The sequence below is a fragment of the Staurois parvus genome, unplaced genomic scaffold (genome assembly GCF_062004578.1).
Source record: "Staurois parvus isolate SC_StPar_1 unplaced genomic scaffold, SC_StPar_1.0 ptg000282l, whole genome shotgun sequence".
Taxonomy (NCBI): Eukaryota; Metazoa; Chordata; class Amphibia; order Anura; family Ranidae; genus Staurois; species Staurois parvus.
Window position 1 is genome coordinate 9,693,600 of NW_028318078.1, and position 23,391 is coordinate 9,716,990.

Sequence of the window (23,391 nt, forward strand, 5' to 3'; positions counted from 1 at the left end):
TTTTCATAAATGTCTTCTATCAAATACTTAGTATTTCCTTCCGCAATTCTGCACAAGTGCCTCTGTGGTGTTCACGTTTACCCACATTCAGATAGATCAAGTGCAATGTCAGAAAATGATGTGTCCCATACACAGTCTGGCTTATTTAAGAAATGAGTGCAAAGAACAATGATAAAGATGTGAAAGATGAGTTCTGATCGGTATGATTTGACATTTTTTTTTTTGCTTTCAATTGAAGGAAGGATATCAGAGACATGCTTGGTGCATCCAAACTGTATACTTAAAGTGTTACTAAACCCACAACAGTAAAATCAGTCAGTATATTTCAGGTACATATATAGCGCCATCAACTTACACAGCGCTTTACATACTGTATATATTGTACATTCATCAGTCCCTTACTCTCAAGGGGCGTACAAACTGAGGTCCCTAACTCATATTCATACATACACATACTAGGACCAATTTATACAGGAGACAATTAACCTACCAGCATATCTTTGGAGTATACGCAGTAAAGCATGCTTGTTATACTCACTGTGGAACCTACGGGGTTATTCCTTCGCATTCTGTAAAAAGGATGTTTGATCCTGTCTTCTCCAATCCTCCCGTTCTTACACAGTCCCCAAACCATCTCCTGATAGAACAGAGCCTTGGGAGCAAACTGCACATGCTCAGTTTGGTGTGTATTGCTAAAGAGTTTTTTTTATTTCTTGGGAGAATGCATGTGATTAGCACAGTGCCAATCAACACTGTCCAGACAGAGGTCAGGGGTCCTGCAGCCTCATAGGGTAGAATGAAAACTCCTCCTATAAGCTTTAACCAGTGCTCTGCTGGACACTGATAGAAGTCTGCTCTAACTGCTGATGAGAAAAGGTATTTAGCAGTTTATATTTATGGAAATAATTGCATTTCCATGTTTTGTGTACTGTGGGAGACCAGATAGAGTCAATGCAGGGTCCTGGGTTTAGTAACACTTTAACAGAACTAACATACCCTACAGAGAAAGTGAGAAAGTTAGCATTTCTATGATATCATGCAGTTGACATACATAAGCTCTTGGCCCACAACTCAAAAGGTACAATATGTATGTACAGTACACATGAAACGTCTTGATAAGGGAATCTTAAACAGATAACTTACTGTGGCTCAGGGTTTCCCTTAGCTTTACACTTGATGGCAAAATCTTCACCTACTGGGAAAGCGACCTGGACTCCTTTGGTGACTTCAATGATTGTTGGCAATTGTTCCACTGCGGGAAACAACATAGTTAGTCAAATGAAAACTAATAGCTGTCCATTTTCTGTTTGATTATTACTATTTCTTATAAACCACCATTTCCTAAGTCACATTGCTAGCTTGTATTCAAATATGTCACCCAAATAAAAAATCATTTGCCATGTACTAGACATGTGCGGTTCATTTCATTCCGAAACACATTTCGGATGAATTTTTTTGTTATTCGTAGATTCAGATATATCCAAATAACAAATTACAAATATAAGGAATTTAAAACGAATCCGAAATAAGGAAACGAAATTTGGTCAAAATTTGATTTGAAAACAAACTAGAATTTGAAAAGAAATGCGAAAACAAAACTGAACAAACATTTGAAAACAAATTTAAAGCAGAGCTCCACCCAAAAGGGGAAGTTCTGCTTTAAGGACTGGTCCCCGCTCCCCATTGTTTTTCAATTTTTTCTCCACTCCTCTCTTGATGCAGCACTGGTTACTTGAGTGACCAGTCGGCAGAGCCAAGCTCTGTTATTTAGGGGTGGGTCCTTAGCCCAATACAATCCTGACCAATAACCATCCCTTTTAAACAGGACTTTGGCGGGTGAACAGGGTGGAAGGTGATCATGGGGAAGGTAAGTATCAGCAGCAGAGGGGCAAAAAAAAAAATCAAGCAATCCCATTACTCATGCCAAAGCTTTACAGATCTAAAACTTCAACTGGGTGGGGTCAGTGGTGTATTTATGTTTCTTGCTGTCCTAGGCAACACAAAAATCGGCCCTGACACTGACACTGTCAAACACCCCCCTCCCCCATGATAAGAGCCTGACATTGACCAACAACAACCCCCGACCCTCCCACCCCAGAGAACCTTCCACTAACACCACCCCCCATACACTGGCAACCCCCCCAACCCAGCGAGAGAGAAGACACTCACCTTCACAGCTCCAGACATCTGTGGGAACAAGAGTCAGGTTCTGCATACACCATCAAGCAGCCTGCAGCCTCTTTCAGATCCCACCTGGTCCCCATGCTGCATGTGTCCTTTCTTCCATCTAATCTTTAGGGGGGTTGCGCTGCCCCCCTGAAAGATGCCTCTGTCCCCCTGAAAAATGCTGCTGCCCCCTGAAAAAATTCCGCCCTAGGCAAATGCCTTGTTTGCCTTGTGGTAAATACGCCCCTGGGTGGGGTAGCAATGTTTGGTTAGCACATTCAGGTAACACCACTGATAAGATGTTTATGTTTATTGCCAGCCATCATCGCATAGTGACTGTACACCCTGGATAAAAGAATAGGTTTGAATGCTAGCACGATAAACATCATATTCAACTACCACTACCCACCTAAATTTTATAATAAAAATGTAATATGTTGCAGCTCACAAGTCCAAAAATATGGTGGCTGCATTGGTTTGCTTTTTACATTGTTAACATTATTTCCACTTGGCACTATTACCAGTAACATACTTTCTGTCCTAGAGTAGGAAACGTTCACTTACTGTACTGTATCTATGAAGGAGCAGCAGTGTCACCCTGATCTGGACTAGGTTTACTCTCCTGATCTGAACTACAACCATCTCTGTAGGCATCAGAAACAATGGGAACAATGTAACTGATAACAGGCTGAACGCATTTTCAAAGATTAGCTAACAGTTTTTCTGGTATATATATTTTTTGGCACTTACTGTATCAAAGATAAAGACACTTTCAATGGTATAATTAACAATTCAAAAGGGAGTAAAAACGAGAAGTTCATTGTTAGGGTTTACATATACTTTAAGGGATTAGTTCACCTTTTCAGAGAAAATAAAAAGGTGAACTAACACTGTACATTCTTCCCACCCCCCAGTCCCCACTGTACTTGCCTCCACATGGGTGATGAGCTGTCAGTGCCCACGCAGCTGGTGCAGCAGTCCAGGGATTTGCAATCCCTGCTCTTGTCCCCCTTCTATCTGCTGCGCTTCCATAATGGATCAGAGCTGTGCTCTGTGCTGGTGCTGTGTTAGCGTAAAGTGCTAGTTCTCCTTTTCATTTATTCTGAAAAGGTCAACTTACACTTTAAGTATCAGTATTTCCTAGGGTTACTTATCTTCTGCCACCAATCAGCATCAAACCAGGCTGAATAGTTGCTGTAAGGAAATAACTAATATTAAGATCACAATTATACACAGGACCCATAGTATAAGGGGTCTTGGATGCTTATACCTCATGTAGAGCTACCCCCTTAGGAGTCACTGACGTTTTGGGTCCCCCTATAGTCCTACACAGCCAGGCAACATGCAGTTTCCATTCAGACTTGTACCAGGTGACAAAAAACAGTCCTTGAGCTTTATTTTGAAGTTTATTAGGGGTCTAGAACTTGGATAGGGTAAGGGGTATATGGAATAAACAAGGGAATGGCAACTGAGGACAAACGTCCTGAAACTATATTACAAGTCTTATGGAGAGTTAGCCAGCATCTCCCAGTTTACCTCTCCAACCCCAGATGCTCCTAGTTACTACTAGAAGAGAAATAGTCCAAGCTGCAGAGTGAGTTAAGTTTCCCACCCAAATGCTTTCTCCTGTTTCTGGCCCGGGGGTGTAGGTATACTCACTGAGTCCTTCTCTTGTGCTGCTGTTGGGTTGGTGGCTGCCTCCAGGCCTTTAAGCTGGGCACCTCCTTCCTTGCTGCCAGGTGATCCTCTCTCAGGGGGCATGTGAAATCCACAGCTTTCCTCCTTTCCAGCAACCGTCCTGCAAGTCAGCCCCTTCCAGCCCGGGCTCCCTCCCAGGCTCCTACACCTCAACCTCTCTCTTCCACCTCCTCACTCCTACTCCTCCTGTTGAGCAGGCTCCCTTACCCTTAAGGGTTGTCCTGGCCCCTTGCCAAGCCTCCTGCTGGGAATTGGTCAGGATCCCTCAAGAGTACAAACCAGTCACTCCTCAGATCCACCCACTGCCTCTAGACCTTCCTCCAAAGCTGTAGAGCAGGGGGAATTCCAGAGCCTCTCAACCTGCCCCAAATTTAACCTCCTGACTATCACACCCAGGCTGCTACTCAGCCCTCCTCTCTGACAATCAGGATTCTAGTTCCCCCTAGCTAACTAGGAAGGTGCTACACTTACAAAAGCTACTACATGATTTTTGAGAAATAAACATATTTGGAAACTACATACTGTATAGTATATTCCAGAAATGTACAGTATATGCACATATGTTCATTTAGCTCCATTTTGGAAAGTTAAAAGCTGTATATTAAAAAAAGTTATCTCAAATTAGACTGTCTGGTTATGTTTGTGGCAGGATTCCAATATGCCTCTTTTCTGGCCTGTGTATGTTACATGGCTTCTATGGTGAATAAAAAGTACACATTGACAAAAGATTAAAGGGTTTCTTTAGGAAACCATTCAGCCATGAAAAGTCACATACTTTTAAATAAACTTTTTGATGTACTATGTGATGCACAAACTGATATATTTGGTGCCAGGATCATTTGTGCTTATCTTTGGTAATAGTTATAAAATGGCCAAGAAAAAAAACAAATCCACAAAGAGTCAGACCAACCAAAATAAATATTTTGGTTACATTTATGGAGATATGTGGGCACGGTCATTCTTTGGCTTTTGATACTTTCATTTGTAAGAGGGGCTCTGTGATTAGCTGGATGTTGACGCCAAAGCACAAGTTCCTGCCCCACTCTTTCTAGAACACTAACCCACCTGCTGAGGCTATACCCTCTGCCCAAATTGTGCCCTACAGCATGCCAGAGGCCTCCAAGAGACATTCCTAGCTATTGACCTTTATATTCCAAAATGAAGGAATGGTGGTACTCGGAAAATGGCACAAACAGTCACATCACATCGACATACATTCCAGAGTCACTTGACAGTATATTGCCAATCACATTTAGTGGATGGTCCACAGCAGTCATGTGAAAGCATACTCAGCACTTTATGCAGCCATCTTCCCTCTGACAGTCTCTCACTCCACCCAGGGTCATTAGTACAAACTGGAATGAGATCTCTGTAGTCCCTTCCTCCATAAGTACACCTTTCCCGGGACCCTCCATGGGAATAGCCTCACTTTTAGCCTGGCCTAAAATGCTTTATGCAACCCACCCTAGCCCCTGCCTCCAAAAGGGTCAGGAAGTCTACAACTGGCTCGCCTGGGGCCTCCAGCCCTGCCCAGGGCCCCCATGTGCTGGCTACATCTGTACTTGTGTAGGGTGATTGGCTCCCATGCCCCAACTGCACTAGGGCTCCTCCCAACCTAGCTTGTAACTGGGCCCTGACTTGCTCACAACATCACTACAGGAGTGATCTAATTAAAGGGGGCCTAGCACCTGATGACTCTGCTTTCTGCAACCAGACGCTATTCTGGAACAGAGCCACCTAGTGGAAGACTAGCTAGCTGCACCTGCCTACATGTTTTTGGCAACAGCACGATCCACCATTCACATTACATCAATATCTAGTACTATAAGCAGTACCGGACCTGATTTACTGGCATCCACAATACTTAAAGTTTATGTCCAACCAAAATGTTTTTAGGGCCCATCCACTCGACTGTTGTGGTAGTGCAGGTTATGTGCATCAGTGTGCTACAGTGCCATTCATTGAATAACACACCAATACACCTCCACCACCCACCTCCAAAACTAACCATGCTGATTAAAGGATAGAACTGAGTAGCTGTTAGGGATCCGGGTATGACCAGAAATGTGTGGACTGACACAGGGAAGTAACAGGCTTCAGAAATGATATAATAATATAATTTATTATTATTATTAGCTACCCAAATATACAACGCACAGTAAATAAACCAACCTTCCACTAATCTTAGTATGTGCAGGAACACAGGCGCAGTCAGGGGTGGAGAGGTGGAAGGGTCAGGCCGGCCATATGGTTCTGTTAACGACCGTCTGGTGATACCCCTAGCAGTCCACAGGACAGGATTCCCCAGGGCACGGAGTCTAAGTCCCAGTCTGCTTATTCACCAGGGACCCTGATGGTGGGGATGGACTTGGAGCAGACAGGAACCAGGTCGCGGCCCCTGAGTACACCTGCTCGTGGTAGAGGGATCTGCCAGAGGTATATGCAGGTAGGAAGCCTGATGTGAAGAGGCAGAAGGTGTGAGCAGGGATGGCTGGATCCGTGCAGGATGGATGGATCGTCTGGGTAGCGTAAGGCGTAGTCAGGCAGGCCAGGTCAGCAACGTGCGGGCAGCGAGGTACCGAACGAGCAGGCAGAGAATAGTCAGGGTCACAAGCCGGGTTCAGGAACTCACGGGCAGCGTGGTACAGAGGATCAGGCAGAGAATGGTCAGGGTCACAAGCCGGGTTCAGTAACTCATGGGCAGCACGGTACAGAGGATCAGGCAGAAGGATGGTCAGGCAAGCCAGGGGTTAAGCAGGGTCAGGAACAATGCAGAGACGGCAACAAATCAGATAGGCAGAGGAACAGGAACAGGAACAGGATAGAAGGTACAGGGGCCCATGGGAAACAATACCAAGGCCCTGACTGCGGGTCTGGCCATTCCTTAAATACACCTCCTGCAATCAGCCCCAGGTGTTGGCTGACTGCAGGAGTGAGCTTCTGGCTGCTGAGAGCACCCGCTGGTCAGCCCTGGTACTGCAGCCTACACGGCAGGTGAGTCCCACCACCAGTGCTGAGTCCATTCCTGACAGTAGCAGAGAAATATTCTCATCATTGTGTTGCTTCTCCGTTCACTGTCCAGGCACAGGGTGGAGACCTGTAAGTGAGGGTGAACCTGCTGCAGAGAAAGATCAAGTTCCCTTCCCTGCTAGGCAGAATCTCAGAACAGGATGGACAGAAATCGTGACATCACCACTTCGTCTCTCCACCTTATCCAATCAGAGAATGTTTTCCATTCACTGAAAAATTAAAAAGCAATCTCTGAATGGCATCTGTGCTGATCGGGTGGCCTCCCCTGTTCACAATGCAGCAGGGAAGCAGCTCGGCACAGGAGCCGGAAGCCAATGTTGATTTCTGTTGTAGTGATGTCTGTTACAGTGATTTCCAGCTTTCACAGCAATCCCACAGTTATGGTATAAGCATAGTTACATCGCTCCAAGTTGGACCAAAGTAACTATGTAACAATATCCATACCTGCAGTTCATCTTTAAAGTGGTAATAAATTCAAATGCAAACATTTATTATATTGCATCTTACTAATTCTTAGATATATTGTCTGCACTAGTTTTCTTTTTTAGGCTTTCTTCCTTTTTTTCATCTGGTGATACAACCAGTAAGTCTGTTGTTTTTCAAGCTCTTCTGCAAATGTATCAACTTAGAGTGTTGAGACAAACCATTTGCCACTGACAGGGGAGCTTACAATGATCAGCTTTTATTTATTCATGTAAAACCTTTATCCCAGTGTTACTGGTCAGATCACTAGGTGAAAACAGATGGGAAAAAGCATAAAAAAGAAAACAAATGCAGCCACCACATCTAATAATAGGTAAGCTGCAATCTATTACATTTTTGGTTTTGGGTTTAATACTACTTTATAATAATATAACATAAAAAAATTGTTTAATCGTAAGTTTTCAGTGAATTTACACCCTATTCTAAATGTTTCGTGCTTACTCTGCATAGTGCATGTTTAAACTGCCCAGAAACACACATAAATTCAGTTTCAGGTCCAATTCACACCAAACACAAACGTTTTTGTGTATTCCAGTGTGTTCCATTTAAAAAAAAAAAAAGTACTGTATATTTATTTAAGAGTTCTATAGAATATGACAACACCGAAAACAGAATAGAACGCAAGCAGACCCAGTATTTCTCGTAAAGCAAACCCCCCCACCCCCCCCCCAAAAAAAAACCCAGTAGTGGTAAATTTTACATTGCAAATACCAGGGTGTTAACAGAAATAAAACATTTCCACCAACCTCCACCAAATCAGACTGGGTGAGGTCAGGATGGTACATCTGACACCAAACCTTAAAGGCATTTTTGACAGCCTATCAGGGGCGGACTGACAACTCGGGGCCACCGGGCAATAGGAAATCATAGGGCCCCTGTGTCCTAGCCAACACTGAAACCACACAGAAAAAAGCCTGTGAAAGGTATCAAAGGTCCGCCCCTGTAGCCTATTAATTTCAAAGAGCTGCCAAATGCGTGGTAACGCACAAAAATCAAACCGCACCAAACTGCTTGGTATTATGCAGTTTGATGGCCTCAAATTCATGGCATTAGTTAGATGACTTTGGGGGGACATTAATATTTCATATCTAACAAGGGCAGTGTATTTCCGTGTGGTGCAGGCAGTGTCAGGACCAGGTCATCCAGCACCCAGGGCAAAGAAGCCAAACTGCGCCCCCCTCCTTCATTATGTGCAAGCTTAGGGGATGCTACCCCCAGCAGCAGGGGCAGACTGACCATTTGGAAAGTCGAGGAACTGCCCGAGGGCCCGGGGTCAGTAGGGGGCCCCATGAGATGCCCCTGGTACCTTTTTCATAGGCTTTTGTAAGTTTGGGGAAGGACACAGGGGCCCCATGATCCCCTATTGCCCGGGGGCCCCATGAGTTGTCAGTCCGCCCCTGCCCAGCAGTCATCTGTTTGTCAAAATGCCTGGTATCAGAATATTCTCTCTGGCACCCCCATCCATACAGTAAACTGCTGCACCCGGGGCAGCCGCCTCTCCTGCACACCCCTTGTCCCACCTCTGTGCACGAAATGCACACAGAAATACACCTTTCCCACACTGTGTTCTAGTGTGAGAGGGCCCTTAAAATGCACAAAAACACTCATGAATGCATGCAGTAATGCATATCAAAAACATGTAACTGCATGCACATAGTCATACAATAAATGGATTCTTAGCTATAACTTACTGTATATATTATTTGCCATAATGGTCATTATTTTGACATGTGTGAGTCATATTTTGAGCTCTTGTTGGCTCTCATTGATGGAAATAATGATCATTATAGCTTAGTGAATTGAACCTACTGTCTTTAACAGATTGTCTTGCAGTAGAGCCAATAAGAACTGCAGTGATGGAAGATGACGAGGACTATGGACCACAAAACCTTCCACTGCAAACAAATGAGAGCAAGGCTTCCCGAATAGCAGAACAGTTATTCATGGATTTTACTGCCTTGTAAAGGCAAAATGAAATGCAGGAAATGTGAACAGGCACGCAAATTATTTATTGCCTCCAGGACAAATGAAATACCCAAAACATGTCTTATTGTCTAGACACAGCCAAATATGTGCAGCCATATATTCAAATTGCATACAGTTTTCACTGGTGGAAAATATCATACAATGGTTCTTCAGGACTTAAAGCACACCTGTGATTATTATCTCTTAGATTGTAAGCTCCAAGGAGCAGGGCCCTCCTAACCCTCTTGTATTGAACTGTATTGTTGCTGTATTGTCTCCCTTTATATTGTAAAGAGCTGAGCAAACTGTTGGCACTATATAAATCCTGTATTATAATAATAATAATAATTATTATAAAAGCACCATCAGTGGCAAGCAGCTGAGAGCATCCCATGCGTATTTCTTTGTAGCAAATGGTGCTGTCATTGGGGCAGCTAAAACAATACTCCTTTAAGGGCCTGGTTAATAAATTTTTCAGGTTAGTTCCAGGACAATAAATGTATCAGGATAGTGCTAAGCCAAAAATATGTCAGAATAGGGCATGTCCATCCAGAATGCACATAAGGTAAAGAGCTCCTCAGTCTACGTTCACACCTCTGCAGGTTGCGTTTGAGGCGTTTCTGCATTGCGTTTTTGCACTTGTGTTTTTGCTGCGTTTCTGCATTTTTTTTTTTCATTTTTCTTGTTGCTAGGCAGATTTTAAATGCAAAACGCATCAAAAACGCAACCAAAAAAATCAATACATGCTTTTCTGCAGCATTTCCCTTGAAGTCTATAGAACCAAAAACACAACATTTTGCATTAAAAAAATGATGACATAATCTGACAACTAAAAGATATTTTAGTAACTCTTTGAAATGACTTTGTTGATCTGCAGAGCTGATCTATGTCAGATATTTGTAATACAGTCAAAAACTGCACAAACACCAGAATTTTTAAGTTGTTGCGTTTTTGGAAAGGGACAAGGGACTTTTTTAATATCAAAATGCAGCGATTTCAATGTTCAATGGAGAAGCTGCTGAAATGCATGGTAGTGCATTTTTGCTGCGTTTTGCACTTTGCATTTGTATTCTTCCCAGCAACAAAAGAAATTCCACTTTAACAAAAAAAAAACCAACAGCTGAGCAAAAACGTGTCAAAAACGCGTAGAAAAATGCAAGACAGACTGCAAAAAGCTTTTGAGAAAGCATCAAATGCAAAATGCATATATGTGAACCAAGCCTAAGTGTTACCCTTAAGCTGACCTTACTTTTTGTTAAAAAATTGTCATTTTCAGAACATTTGTTTGATTAACTGACAGGCAATGGGGACAATTTGACAATTGGTTTCGATCAGAAGGAGCAAAAAAAAAAATAAATCAGAGGACACGAATGGAATTTTTTTGTCAAATCTACTGTGAGCAAATTTCTAATTACTCCATTTTCTCCCAGCTGAGAAAATCATAACTAGTTTCATGCATATACACATGTCAATCCAGAAGTAGAACATCCGTTCCACAAAAATCAAGACATTGACATGGTAGATGAATGAAAAGTAATTAAAAATCAGTTCATGAAAGTACCAACTACCTGGGCAGCACAGTGGCTTAATGGTTAGCATTTCCGCCTGGCAGTACTAGGCTTAGTGGTTTGAATCCCAACCACAGCACCACCTGCCTAGAGTTTGCATGTTCTCCCTGTGCCTGCGTGGGTTTTCTCTGGGTACTCTGATTTCCTCCTACATTCCAAAGACATGCTGGTAGGTTAATTGGCTCCTGTCTAAATTGGCCCTAGTATGTGTATGTATTAATGTGAGTTAAGGACCTTAGGCTGTACGCCCCTTGAGGGTTAGGGACTGATGTAAATGTACTATAGATATATATATGTATGTAAAGCACTGCGTAAATTGACATCGCTATACAAGTACCTATAATAAATAAGTGGTTGGAGGAGTGTGATTTATATACTTTCTCTCCCAAACGTTTGAAAAAAAACCTACAGGTATAAGGTCAGCTTTACAATTTACTCAGAATGCATGCACTTAACATGAAAACTATATCTGGTGCTAGGTACACTTTAAAGGACAGTACCACGTAAAAAATTCAGTTCTGGGCAGGGGCGGACTGACCATTTGGAAACTCGGGCACTGCCCGAGGGCCCAGGGTCAGTAGGGGGCCCCGTGAGATGCCCCTTGTACCTTTTTCATAGGCTTTTTTGAGTTTGGGCAAGGACACAGGGGCCCCATGATCCCCTATTGCCCAGGGGTCCCATGAGTTGTCAGTCTGCCCCTGGTTCTGGGTATATGCTAAAGAAGTCGACTCAACCACCATATTACTATATTTCTCAGAGAGTCTGGATGCAATATCTCAGTGTCAGTTCCTAACCACCAGTCCTCTACAGATATGAAGGATTCTTTCGCTACTGCTTGGATTTATCACTTTCTCCTCTTGCTGTGTCATGTGCAAAATTTCCTCCATGCTCTCCAAAATTTTCCACCCTACCGCACCTAAGACACAAAGATGTCAATGTTAATTTACTAATGGAATTGAGAATCTTCCCTCAATGAATTTTAGCTGTTTTCACTTTGTGTCTTACAGTATGTGGATGGAATATATAAATATGAATATGTTTTTTACACAATTAGTTCATTTAAAAGAGAAGTATTGGATTTTGTTTGTTTTAAAAATCATACTTACCTAGGTGGATGCTGCATCAGTCCGCTGCTGCATCTGTCCCCCGCCAGCTCTAAGGGCAAGAACTCAGTGATCACATGACCACTGAATCACTGAATTCTCAGAAGAGAGTGGTGACTATCAGTCATCGCTGTCTGCTCTGTCAACACCGCACTCAATGGAGCGCTGGGCTGTGGAGGGGAAGGGAGCAGCAGACTCAGGCTTTCAGCACAGAGGTTGAGCCATGTGCTGCTCCTGACTCTGGGGTGGATCCTGACTTTAAAGTTGGGATCTTTCCCCAGCCTGGACCAGCTGAGTGATGTTAGTCGACAGCAGGCTTCAGCCCGCTGTCAACTGAAAACAGATCACAGGAGTGCAAACCTAGATACACCACTGCTGTCATGTGTATTGACACATCAGAACCGAACAAAAGCTTTGGAGAGCTTGAGCTCCCCCCGATATATGCCACTCTACATCTGTTGTCTGCACAGGGCAGGCACATTACTGTGGCTTTGCAGTGACCTTCACATAGAGTGGATGTCACGACTAAGAACTCCTGTCTCCTAGTCTTGTCCCCCAGGACAGACAGCACCCTAGGTGGACCACTGCTTATATCATTTAATTTTATAGCTGAATATATTTTTATTTATTATTTTCATGTTAGTTGTCATTTGTATAATATAAATAGGAAGAATAATACAATGCCTATCACACAGACCAGTATATGAATAAATACCAATGAATGCTGGTGTTATAAGCTATTTTTACGATAATTCCAAAAAAAAATACAGATGTAACAATACATAACAATTTCCAATTAAACAATAGCAATTTTTTTGTTTTTTTTAACAAAGTATGAAAAAAATACTTTAAGAGTACCAAAAAAGTAATGTGATTTAAAAAAAAATTATAGAATGTCTTTCATGTCACTTCAAACACCATCTTCTAGATCACTTCTGTTTTATTCAAATACCCCCTAATGTTTTGCTAAAGGCTTACCTGAAAGTGGTATTTCAACAGCCCTAAAGCATTTAAAAAAGAAGAGAAGGAAGAAAGCAGCCTGCACCCATGGAGAAAGCATTTTTGTTGCGTTGAGGCTGTCCTGGGTTTTCTTCTTTCTGGTTATCATGAAGCGTGGATGGCGGTACTTGCACCTGCAGACTGACACAAAAGAGTCATTCAGTATTAAAGACCAAACAGCACACATAAAACATGGTACAAAAAACACTAGACAATATGCTGTACATAAAAAGGTTTCACCTGTGTACTAACAGAGCTGTATTATTAGCCATTCATTTGTTCAGAATCTACTTCAAAGTCACATCAGCTGTTAAGGCATAGCCAAACCAAAACCACACAGCAAAATATAGCACAACTATGTGTAGCTGGAGTTGCCTGAGTATTGCCCGAGTATTCCTCACTACTATGCTGACAGCCATGCACAAGGTATTTTCCCGCAGTCAGGTGCCTACACTGTTAGCTCATTGGAGTCCAAGACCAGTCTAGGTTTGTTGTTTTGTAGTTTTATTTTAGAGGAACTTGGATAGGTTAGGGGTTTGCAGTAGGATGCTCCGAAACAAAACTATTCACAACTTGAGGACACTAGCTGTTCTGAGATGGAGTCTTAGGGGAAGTCCCTTGCTAGGAGCAGATGGAAGTCTTCTACTAAAATGGCAGTGTAGTATTAAAGAAGCTTGGACACTGAGGGCACTGAGCCCATGTGCTCTTAGAATATAAATACCAGCCCCCGGCATTCAATGGGGCCATCCTCCCCCTTTAACTGGCCAGAGCTGTATGCTCATTCATGCTGTTCATTTGCATAGTTCCCACCTATGTTCTGGAAAGGTCTAGTGGCTTCCAGAAGGCAGGAGTAGCTCAAGGCATACTCAACAGCAACACAGCATCATGAGCAGGCCTGACTAATAGATTGCAGCACTCTTAAGCAGAACACCAAGGATAAATTTACATACTAGCTCCCCTGTTGGGTAGAAAAGCAAATTACACTAATCTAACTACTTACATCCTAGCACCTATACTACATGTGTTAAAGGAAACATGTTCTAATAGAAATATAGAGTCTGCCATTTCACATGGCATACCAATCCATGCATCGGTCCAAAGGGCCATCTTCACACACAGGTGTTCCATGCATCATCCTGCAGGCAGTCCCATTCATGTCTACTGGGATACAGTGGTTGTATGAACACAGCTGCTGGTTACAATTTGACAGCCATGTGTGTGCGCAGACCCAAACGTAAAGAGTGTGCGCAAGGGGCTGTGCACCCTACTGCCAGACTGGGACCAGGGACTGTCTCTGTACAGCTAGAGCATCCTAATAGGCCTAAATCTGCAAATGCTTGTAGCCTTTGTGTCTGGATGATCTTCTGGCTTCAGTACTTTCTGAGTTACTGACCTGGATCATATATGCAGATTAGTAGTTCTGACTGCATACGTACTTAGTAAAAAATAGAACTATCCAGCTCAACTTGCCAGCCTACCCCAGTCTAATAATGGCTATTGTCGGCAAGGAACATGGATAAGTATAACTTATCAAAGGAGGGGGATAAGAAAGCCAGTATGTTCATTTTGGAGGTTCAGTCGGTGCATTGGACACCCTGGCTGCCGTTGTGCTACATGCTGGGTGTCAGGTGCGCTCCCATGACCTTAATGAGGGGTGGGCTCCCTCAGGTTCACCTGCCCTTGTTTCTATCCATTTAAATGCATGTGCCTCCATTGTGAGGACTCTCAAGATTTATAGAGGTAGGACCACAGATACTCAGGGTGCCGTGATGTGGCTCTGTGGCTTACGTATGTATTTGCAAATGTGTGCTAACTAAACCCCTGTTTTTAAATGCATGTTCTTAGACAGGTTAATTTGGTTTTTGATAGTTGGCTAACTGGCTGGCAGGTTGAACTGGCTTTTTATCCCCCTCCTTTGATAAGTTATACTTATCCATGTTCCTTGCCGACAATAGCCATTATTAGACTGAGGTAGGCTGGCAAGTTGAGCTGGATAGTTCTATTTTTTACTCTGTGACGCCTTCCATGTTCACTGTTTAAAAAGCCAGTTATAGACCTGGGTAGGTGACCAGTTTTTTCTTTGCATACGTACTTATTCTGGGTCAGTGACTCAGAAAGTAAAAAAATGAGAGCCAGAAAGGAAGTCTTGTCAGGAGGGGATCAGCAAAGAGCAAATTCTGTAATTCTCTCACTATGATTGAAAAGGAATATGGAGGTTGGCATTGCGACCCTCTCATTCAGAAGATAACTGCATATTTGTCATGCAAGTCGGATGGATTCTGTACTTTCTGAGCCACAAACCTGGAACAAGTAATACTTGTCAGGAGTTCTGACTTCCTTCTGATTTTCTGCATGCTTCTTCCAGGTCAGTGAATTAGGAATTAAAAAACAAGAGAAGCCCAGGCAAATAACATTGTTAGAAGTAGTGAACAATGGCAACTTCCATACTTCTAGTACAAGTTTTTCTCTAAAGAACACCTGTTAAGAGAAATATGCAGGCTTCCATTTACGATTTCTGAAAAGGCAGGTTTCTTTTTTACAGGAATAATATACAAATTGCTAATATTCCAGAGTTTTCAAATAAAATATGTAGAGCTATCCATGAGAGGACATTATGTTTCTGTTTTGAGCAGCCTAAATACAGTTGTGTCCAAAATTATTCAACCCCCACTGAAATTGAGTGTTTTGGCCAGTTTGACATTGCTTTTGATCATTCAGTCATCTTGCTTACATTTACAATAAAGAGGCACTTGTAGGTCAGACAAATATAACATAACAGTTATAATGAAATAACCACAAATGTCTTTTCTGTGCTCACAGCATTATCAGTTTTATTCAACCCCCAAGTGACATTCAATCTTAGTACTTAGTACAGCATCCTTTTACAGTTATAACAGCTTTTAAACGTGAAGCATAGCTTGACACAAGTGTCTTGCAGCGATCTACGGGTATCTTCGCCCATTCTTCATGGGCAAAGGCCTCCAGTTCAGTCACATTCTTAGGCTTGCGCACTGCAACTGCTTTCTTTAAGTCCCACCAGAGGTTCTCAATCGGATTTAAGTCTGGTGACTGCGATGGCCACTCCAAAATGTTCCAGCCTTTCCTCTGCAACCATGCTCTAGTGGACTTGGAGGTATGCTTGGGATCATTGTCCTGTTGAAAGGTCCAACGTCTCCCAAGCCTCAGGTGTGTGACGGACTGCATCACGTTTCCATCCAATATCTCCTGGTACTGAAGAGAATTCATGGTACCTTGCACACGCTGAAGCTTCCCTGTACCTGCAGAAGCAAAACAGCCCCAAAGCATGATTGACCCTCCACCATGCTTCACAGTAGGCAAGGTGTTCTTTTCATCATAGGCCTTGTTCTTCCTCCTCCAAACATAGCGTTGATCCATGGGCCCAAACAGTTCTAATTTTGTTTCATCAGTCCACAGAACACTATCCCACAACTTTTGTGGTTTGTCCACATGGCTTTTGGCATACTGCAGTCGACTCTTCTTATTCTTTGGAGACAGCAAGGGGGTACGCCTGGGAGTTCTGGCACGGAGGCCTTCATTACGCAGTGTGCGTCTTATTGTCTGGGCTGAAACTTCTGTACCCACATCTGACAAATCTTTTCTCAGTTCCTCAGCAGTCACACGGGGACTTCTCTCCACTCTACGCTTCAGGTAGCGCACAGCAGTCGAAGTCAGCATCTTCTTTCTGCCACGACCAGGTAGCGTTTCAACAGTGCCCTTTGCCTTGAATTTGCGAATGATGCTTCCTAAGGTGTCTCTTGGTATGTTTAACATCTTTGCAATCTTCTTATAGCCATTGCCCTTCCTGTGAAGAGAAATCACCTCTTCTCTTGTCTTCCTGGACCATTCTCTTGCCTTCACCATGTTTGTAACCACACCAGTAAATGTCTAGAAGGAGCTGAGTATCACAGTCATTTTAAAGCTGCCTAATTGGTGCTTATTATGCTTGATTGCTGCTCGGTGACATCCACAGGTGTTTTCAATACCTGATGGAAAGCACCTGTATGAACCTCTGTTCTTCAGAGTGGTAGTCTTTAAGGGGTTGAATAATTGTGGCAATGAAGAAACCACATAAGAACCATTTACTACTGTATTACATAAACAATTGATGTCATTTTAGTTGCATTTGGGTAGTTACAACGTCCTTGTAGGATTTGATTCTGAATACAATTCCAAATGTACACTATAGTCCCTAAACCCCTTTACAGCATTGGGGGTTGAATAATTTTGGACACAACTGTAGATCTGAAAAAAATAGCACTGGATGGTTACATTAGAAACACATAAAGGGCACACAGAGCCCATAGCCCTGCATTGGACGTGAGCATGCTGAAAACAGTCCACTGCTAGAGCCTAGGGTAGTAGAGGAGAGCTCCTGTGCCGTTGCTGGTGGAGCTCAGGATTAGTTAAGCAAAACTGCTGTTCTGTGTTCCCTAGACCTAAGCAAGCGTTTAACCATTGTGGTGGTGCTTCTACATTGAGGATTTTTCATTTCCGCAAAGATGAACTTTAAACATTTCTCAAGGTATTTCACCTACGTATCACACTTTAACCAAAGATTCAAACATTTTTTAAATTCAATCTTATTTGCAATAATGTGTAAATCTTGGGTAAAGGTTGCGGGAATCCTGAGTATAAACATTGGTTAATAAACCCATGAGTGTTTTTTTTTTAAATGTGGCACTACAAAAAACACATACAAGATGGAAGTACAAGTTTACATATGAGCAGTACAAAACAAAACAGTGTTGGGACCCTTACTTTTTAATAAATTTATAAACAATATAGGGTCTGGGATTGAAAATACCGTTTCAGTCTTTGCAGATGACACCAAGCTGTGCAGTGGAATAATGTCCTTACAGGATGTCTCCAACTCACAAGCCAACCTCAATGCACTGTTTAATTGGGCAACTATGTGGCAAATGAGGTTTAATGTTGATAAATGTAAAGTTATGCACTTGAGGGCTAAGAATATGCATGCATCATACATACTAGGGGGGTACAACTGGGGGAATCAATGGTAGAGAAGGATCTGGGAGTTTTGGTAGATCAGAAGCTTAACCTCTTGGCGCTGGCGCCTCCCGGCCCTTTGAGAGTTTCAGAATCCAGGAGGCGGGGTGGGGTTTTAGGGTCATGTGACTGCCGTGATTCACTGTCACGGCGGTCAAATGATCGGAAAAGGTCCCGATCGAAAGGGGAGGTCGGGACCTTTCCGGGAGTCGCGGACACATGTGCTGGGAGCGCGCAGGGCGCGCGTTCTCAGCACATATGTAATTTCTAATTGCACGCGTCAAGGCCCAGAAGCTGAGAGGCCGCATATTTGTGTGCAATCATCGTCAAGGTGTTAATAATGGCATGCAATACCAAGCTGCGATTTCTAAAGCGAGCAAAATCCTCTTTGTATTAAAAGAAGTATAGACTCCAGAGAGAGAGAGAGATATCATATTACCCCTGTACAAATCATTAGTAAGAACTCATTTGGAACATGCAGTTCAGTTTTGGGCACCAATTCACAAAAATAACACTGGGGAACTGGAGAAAGTACGGAGAAGGGCAACCAAACTGATAAGAGGCATGGAGGAGATCAGCTATGAGGAAAGATTAGAGGAACTGAATTTATTCTCTCTTGAGAAGAGGAGATTAAGGTCATATAGTGAACTCAGTGTAGAGTTATTCACTTTGATGTCATCACAGAGGACAAGGGGGCACTCTTTACGTCTGGAGGAAAATAAATTTATTCTCCAAATATGGAAAGGTTTCTTCACAGTGAGAGCTGTGAAAATGTGGAATAGACTCTCTCAAGAGTTGGTTCTGGCCAGCTCAGTGGATTGCTTTAAAAAAGGCCGGGATTCTTTTTTGGATACACAAAATATAACTGGTTACTAACATTTATAGGTAAAGTTGATCCTTGAGAGGGATTGCCTCTCAGGGGGATCAGGAAGGATTTTTTTCCCTGCAGGAGCAAACTGGATCATGCTTTGCTGGGTTTTTTGCGTTCCTCTGGATCAGCTGTGGGTGTAGGATTATGGATTTTTTTTTTGGTTGAACAGGATGGACTTTTGTCTTTTTTTTCAGCCAGACTAACTTTGTAACTATGTAAAAAGAAAACAAAAATAATCACAGGGAAAAACTAAATATGAGAGGAAGTTGGTAATATGAACATTTAGGATTTGTTCACACTATCAGCCATAACCTGAATTGTCCTACTTTTCATAAGTGCAGGTTACTCCTAGGCACATAGAGAACAATTGCTTTCCATGTGCCCCATCCACACCGCAATGCTGATGTGATATGCAGGGAACTTCAGTAAAATGCAGCATTTCTGCATTTTTCAGTGTTGTGCTGGATGGCACTTAATGTCACCACATAACAGCGCAAAGTGATACTTCAAATACAGTTAAGAAAAAAAAAAAGTAAGCAGTATAATGCACTGAAACGAGTAGCACACTGCTTCCTCCTGGTGCTGCACTGTCACTAGTCCACACAGTTACAGCCTAAAAAATAGTAATAACACCTAATGGAGAAAAATACTTTTTTTAATTTCAGGCTTTCTTCATAAAGGAGCTGCATTCATAACTGGCAGTTAAGCTGACAGTGGAGCCCTGCAGAATACATGGGTATTGTTGTACTCCTAGTTTAATCGTGGCTCATTTAGACTTTTGGTTTGGGGCAAGCTAAAAAAAACATGTGATTGAGATGGTTTTAGCTTTTAGGGCAATAAAGTTGCATATGTCAGTGTAACAACCGATTCTTCTATGTGTATCAGGAGTGCTGACATCAGAGGGGAACCCAACTATTATCATGATAGCATAGCCCCACAAATTACACCAATACAACTTTTTTCTTGCTATAATCTATAGGGTTGGGCTGGGCTGTCAATGTACCAACCAGACCTTATTACATACACAGTATGGTAAAACCCAAGGCTTGTACCAGTCTGTACTGGGTTTTATCAAATGGTAAAACCCAGTACAGTCTGGTACAAACTCAGGAAACTGGTCTGAGGGCTGATTCACACCATGCCTGCATCTGAATCACACAAGAACATGCTTTGCAATTCAGATGCAGGCAGGGCTGTGGAAAAGGGGGTACCACCAGTCCTCCTGTACGGGGCCCAGGCCAGCAGAGGGGCCCAGGCAGCTGGGTGAATCGGATGTGGGCAGGGAGAGTGATCAGCATGGCGGGGGGGGGGCAATTATTGGAACCGATCCCCTGTATGGCTCTCTCTGCAGCAGCTGAAAGCTGGCTTCTTCCCTCTCCCTTCCTCTGACTTTTAGCTGCTGCAGAGAGCCATATAGGGAAACAGTGACAGTAATGCCCCCCCCTGGTGCACTCATCACCCTCCCTGTACACCATACATTTCCCCCTGCTGCCCCCACCCCTGTAATGTAGCCGGCTTCCCTTCTCTCATTAGCAGCTGCAAGCTCACAAAAGGATCCTTCAGGATGGAGAGTAGGGGAAGGGTCTGGTAAATGTTACATTTACCAGACCCTTCCTTTCCTGAATGAACACAATGAGTGATTGGTACCAATCAATCACTGTGTTCATTCATAATTGAAGCCTAGTAAACTGTGTTTTCTTGTGGGAATGGGGGGGGAGGGCTTGTCAAGTTGGCTATATGGGCCTGTGGATTGGGGGGCCCTGTTAGGTTGGCTGTATGGAGCCCCGTGGTTTCTAACAGCAGCCCTGGATGCAGGCATGGTGTGAACCGGCCCTGAATGTTTTAAACCAAAGTACTGTACTGGGTAAAGAATTACAGTCGCAAAGTCTGTGCTAAGGTGAAAAGTGACAGCCTAATATATCTTTCTGATAGCTGGTTATGAAAGTCTTTGGAACTGCAGGATTAAAAAAAGGACACAGACAGCTCTAACTTTTATCCACCTTATAAAAAAGTGTTTTTATGTTTGTCTGTGGCTCTTTGAAAAGCTTCCCCTCACTTTCTGTCCTAGTGACCTGCAACATAATAAGGGAAGATCTCCTCAACGATGATACACACAGCAATAAAAACATATTCCCTAAGGCCCCATTCACATTTATGAATGGGGCTGTTAGCGATTAGATGGGGGAGACCCAGGTGAGTTTAGTTGCATGTGAAAGCCCCATAGAAAAAAAATAAGAAGCTGACAGATCCCGCAAGTAGTCACGACCTCTTCCATGTAATCTCTCAATCAGTGATTAGATTCAAAAGATCTGCCTGGACACAGACTACCTGTGTTTAGGGCTGATCATATAGCGATTACATGCGTGTGCTGCAAATAGCTGCAGGAGATGTCAGCCTCCCTTTGCTTTTAATAGGGGTTCCACCTGAAGCTAGTCGCTGGGAACCCCAACTGAGTCTACTGCATCTAATTGCTAACAGCCCCATTTGCAAATGTGAATGTGGCCCTTACGTCAAACTATCTTCATCCTCTGGACCTATGACCGGTATTATGAACTCTTACCTTTGCAATTCCCAATACCCTTTACCCTTTGAAATAGTTAATATCTTCAACTGTCCAATTATTATGACAAATATAGCTGTTCTGGGTCTATCCACTGTAATCTATAATATTAATAGGAATGCTTACCAATGCGCTAGAATGTTTTTTATTAGAAACACAGGATGCTTTTGTGTTCATACATTTCTATGTTATACATTTCATCCTCTTACTGTCTAGTTGCCCTCCGGTAATGCATTGTATAAATAAAGTCTTTGAAAAACATACTTTCCCATGCTATGGAAAGAGAACAGACTTTTCTACTTGGGTTGTGGCTGCTTTCTTAAAAAAACAAAATTGTAAGACTTTGAACTTTTGATTCGCATGGAATGTATGCTATTTTAAAACACTTAAGCAAAGATACACAATGCTACGTATAACGAACATCTTTGCTTTTTTAAAGTAGAACAAAAGGCCAAAATTTTCATTTTCATTTCGGATAGAGTAAGAAGGGTCATCCCTATCAGTGTTTTTTTTTTTTTTTTGCAATCTGAGTCCAACTGGGGAGATTTCCTTTCACTTCCTCTCTGTGCCAAAACAAAAATCGAGGTGGTTGCCACAGAACTAGTGTCCCCACTGGAAGATTTTTCCTCTATTAGTCTAGGTTCACATCTATGCAGGTTGCGTTTGAGGCATTTCTGCATTGTGTTTTGTGTTGTGTTTTTGCACTTGAGTTTTTGCTACGTTTTGTGTTTTTTTTTCTTGTTGCTAGGCAGATTTAAAATGCAAAACGCATCAAAAATGCGGCAAAAATGCAATACATGCTTTTCTGCAGCATTGCCATTGAAGCCTGTAGAGCCAAAAGTGCAACGTTTTGCATTCAAAAAAGTCCCTGATCCTTTCCAAAAAAAAGCATCAGGTGAAAACGCAGAGATGTGAACCTGTCCCATAGGAAATCATGTTAAATGGACTGTACTGCGTTTCTGCAAAACGTGAACGTAGGGTAACTGTTCTGGTGACAGCAAACATTTTTTATTTTTTTTATTTTCGCTTTCAGTGATAATGGTAAACAGGAAAAATAGAGAGGGTGAATCTCCCTGAGCGCACAGACAGCAATAAAAACCTGACAGGTGTTCTAATCCCTCTCCATTCTGTTCAAAACTATAAAAGAAGTTTTGCCTTTAGTTATACTTTAACTGTTCAATAGTTAAAGAAGTTTGGGGTTTAAAAAAAAAAAATCTATACCCACCTCTATGCTGCAGCTGTCCCATGTCTAAGCCTGAGAACTGACTGATCACAAGACCACTGATCATTCAGTTCTTGGTCAGCTTGGTGCGGACAGTGGTGACTATCAGTCATCGCCCTCTGCTCTGCTCCTCCAGCACTCACTGTAACACCAGGATATGGTCAGGATCCTTCCAGAGCCTGGAACAGCTCTGCCACGACAGCTTTCAGCTAACTCTAGGTCACAGGAGCACAAAAGTAAGTGCATTTATGTGATCCATAAGAGAAGTATGGCCAAATAAAGCTTTGGCCATGCTTCTCTAATGTAAAATGATTCAAATGTTTTTTACTTTAAAACATTTTTCTTTAAATGATACGTTCACTTTTCATAGCATGTTACATGTTACACAAATATTCACCCATTCATCAATTGAATCTTCCTATCAGCAAGTATCGACTTGCCCATACAAGGTAAGAGCTAGCAGATACACTGCCAAGTCTGCAGGAGACCTGCATGGCTCCTACAACAAAAATTAATAAATGCACATTTTTTTTAACCTGCAAAAAAATGTGCATTTATCATTTGTTGTTGAAAGGTGAACTTATCCTTTAATGAGCACAGGGATACCAAATGTAAAAGAGCAGCAATAGGCCATAAAATTCCAACTTTGATGCTCGATCCTCCCTAAGGGTTCATTTACACATGCGGCGGTTTTCACT

The 23,391-nt window shown here is 42.6% G+C and overlaps 1 protein-coding gene across 6 annotated transcripts in view; it reads right to left on the bottom strand.

Moving 5' to 3' along the window:
* Window positions 1–23,391, bottom strand: part of CHL1 (cell adhesion molecule L1 like) — a 199,875-nt gene that overhangs the window by 76,219 nt on the left and 100,265 nt on the right. For 4 of the 6 annotated variants that reach the window (XM_089681933.1, XM_089681927.1, XM_089681928.1 and 1 more), the window contains 2 exons: window positions 12,992–13,153; window positions 1,144–1,252 (listed from right to left, as the gene is read on the bottom strand). In XM_089681933.1, coding sequence (XP_089538059.1) covers window positions 1,144–1,252; window positions 12,992–13,121 — 239 coding nt within the window. In that variant the 5' untranslated portion in view covers window positions 13,122–13,153. The remainder of the gene's footprint in view (window positions 1–1,143; window positions 1,253–12,991; window positions 13,154–23,391) is intronic. The other 2 variants (XM_089681930.1, XM_089681931.1) reach the window with 1 other exon arrangement.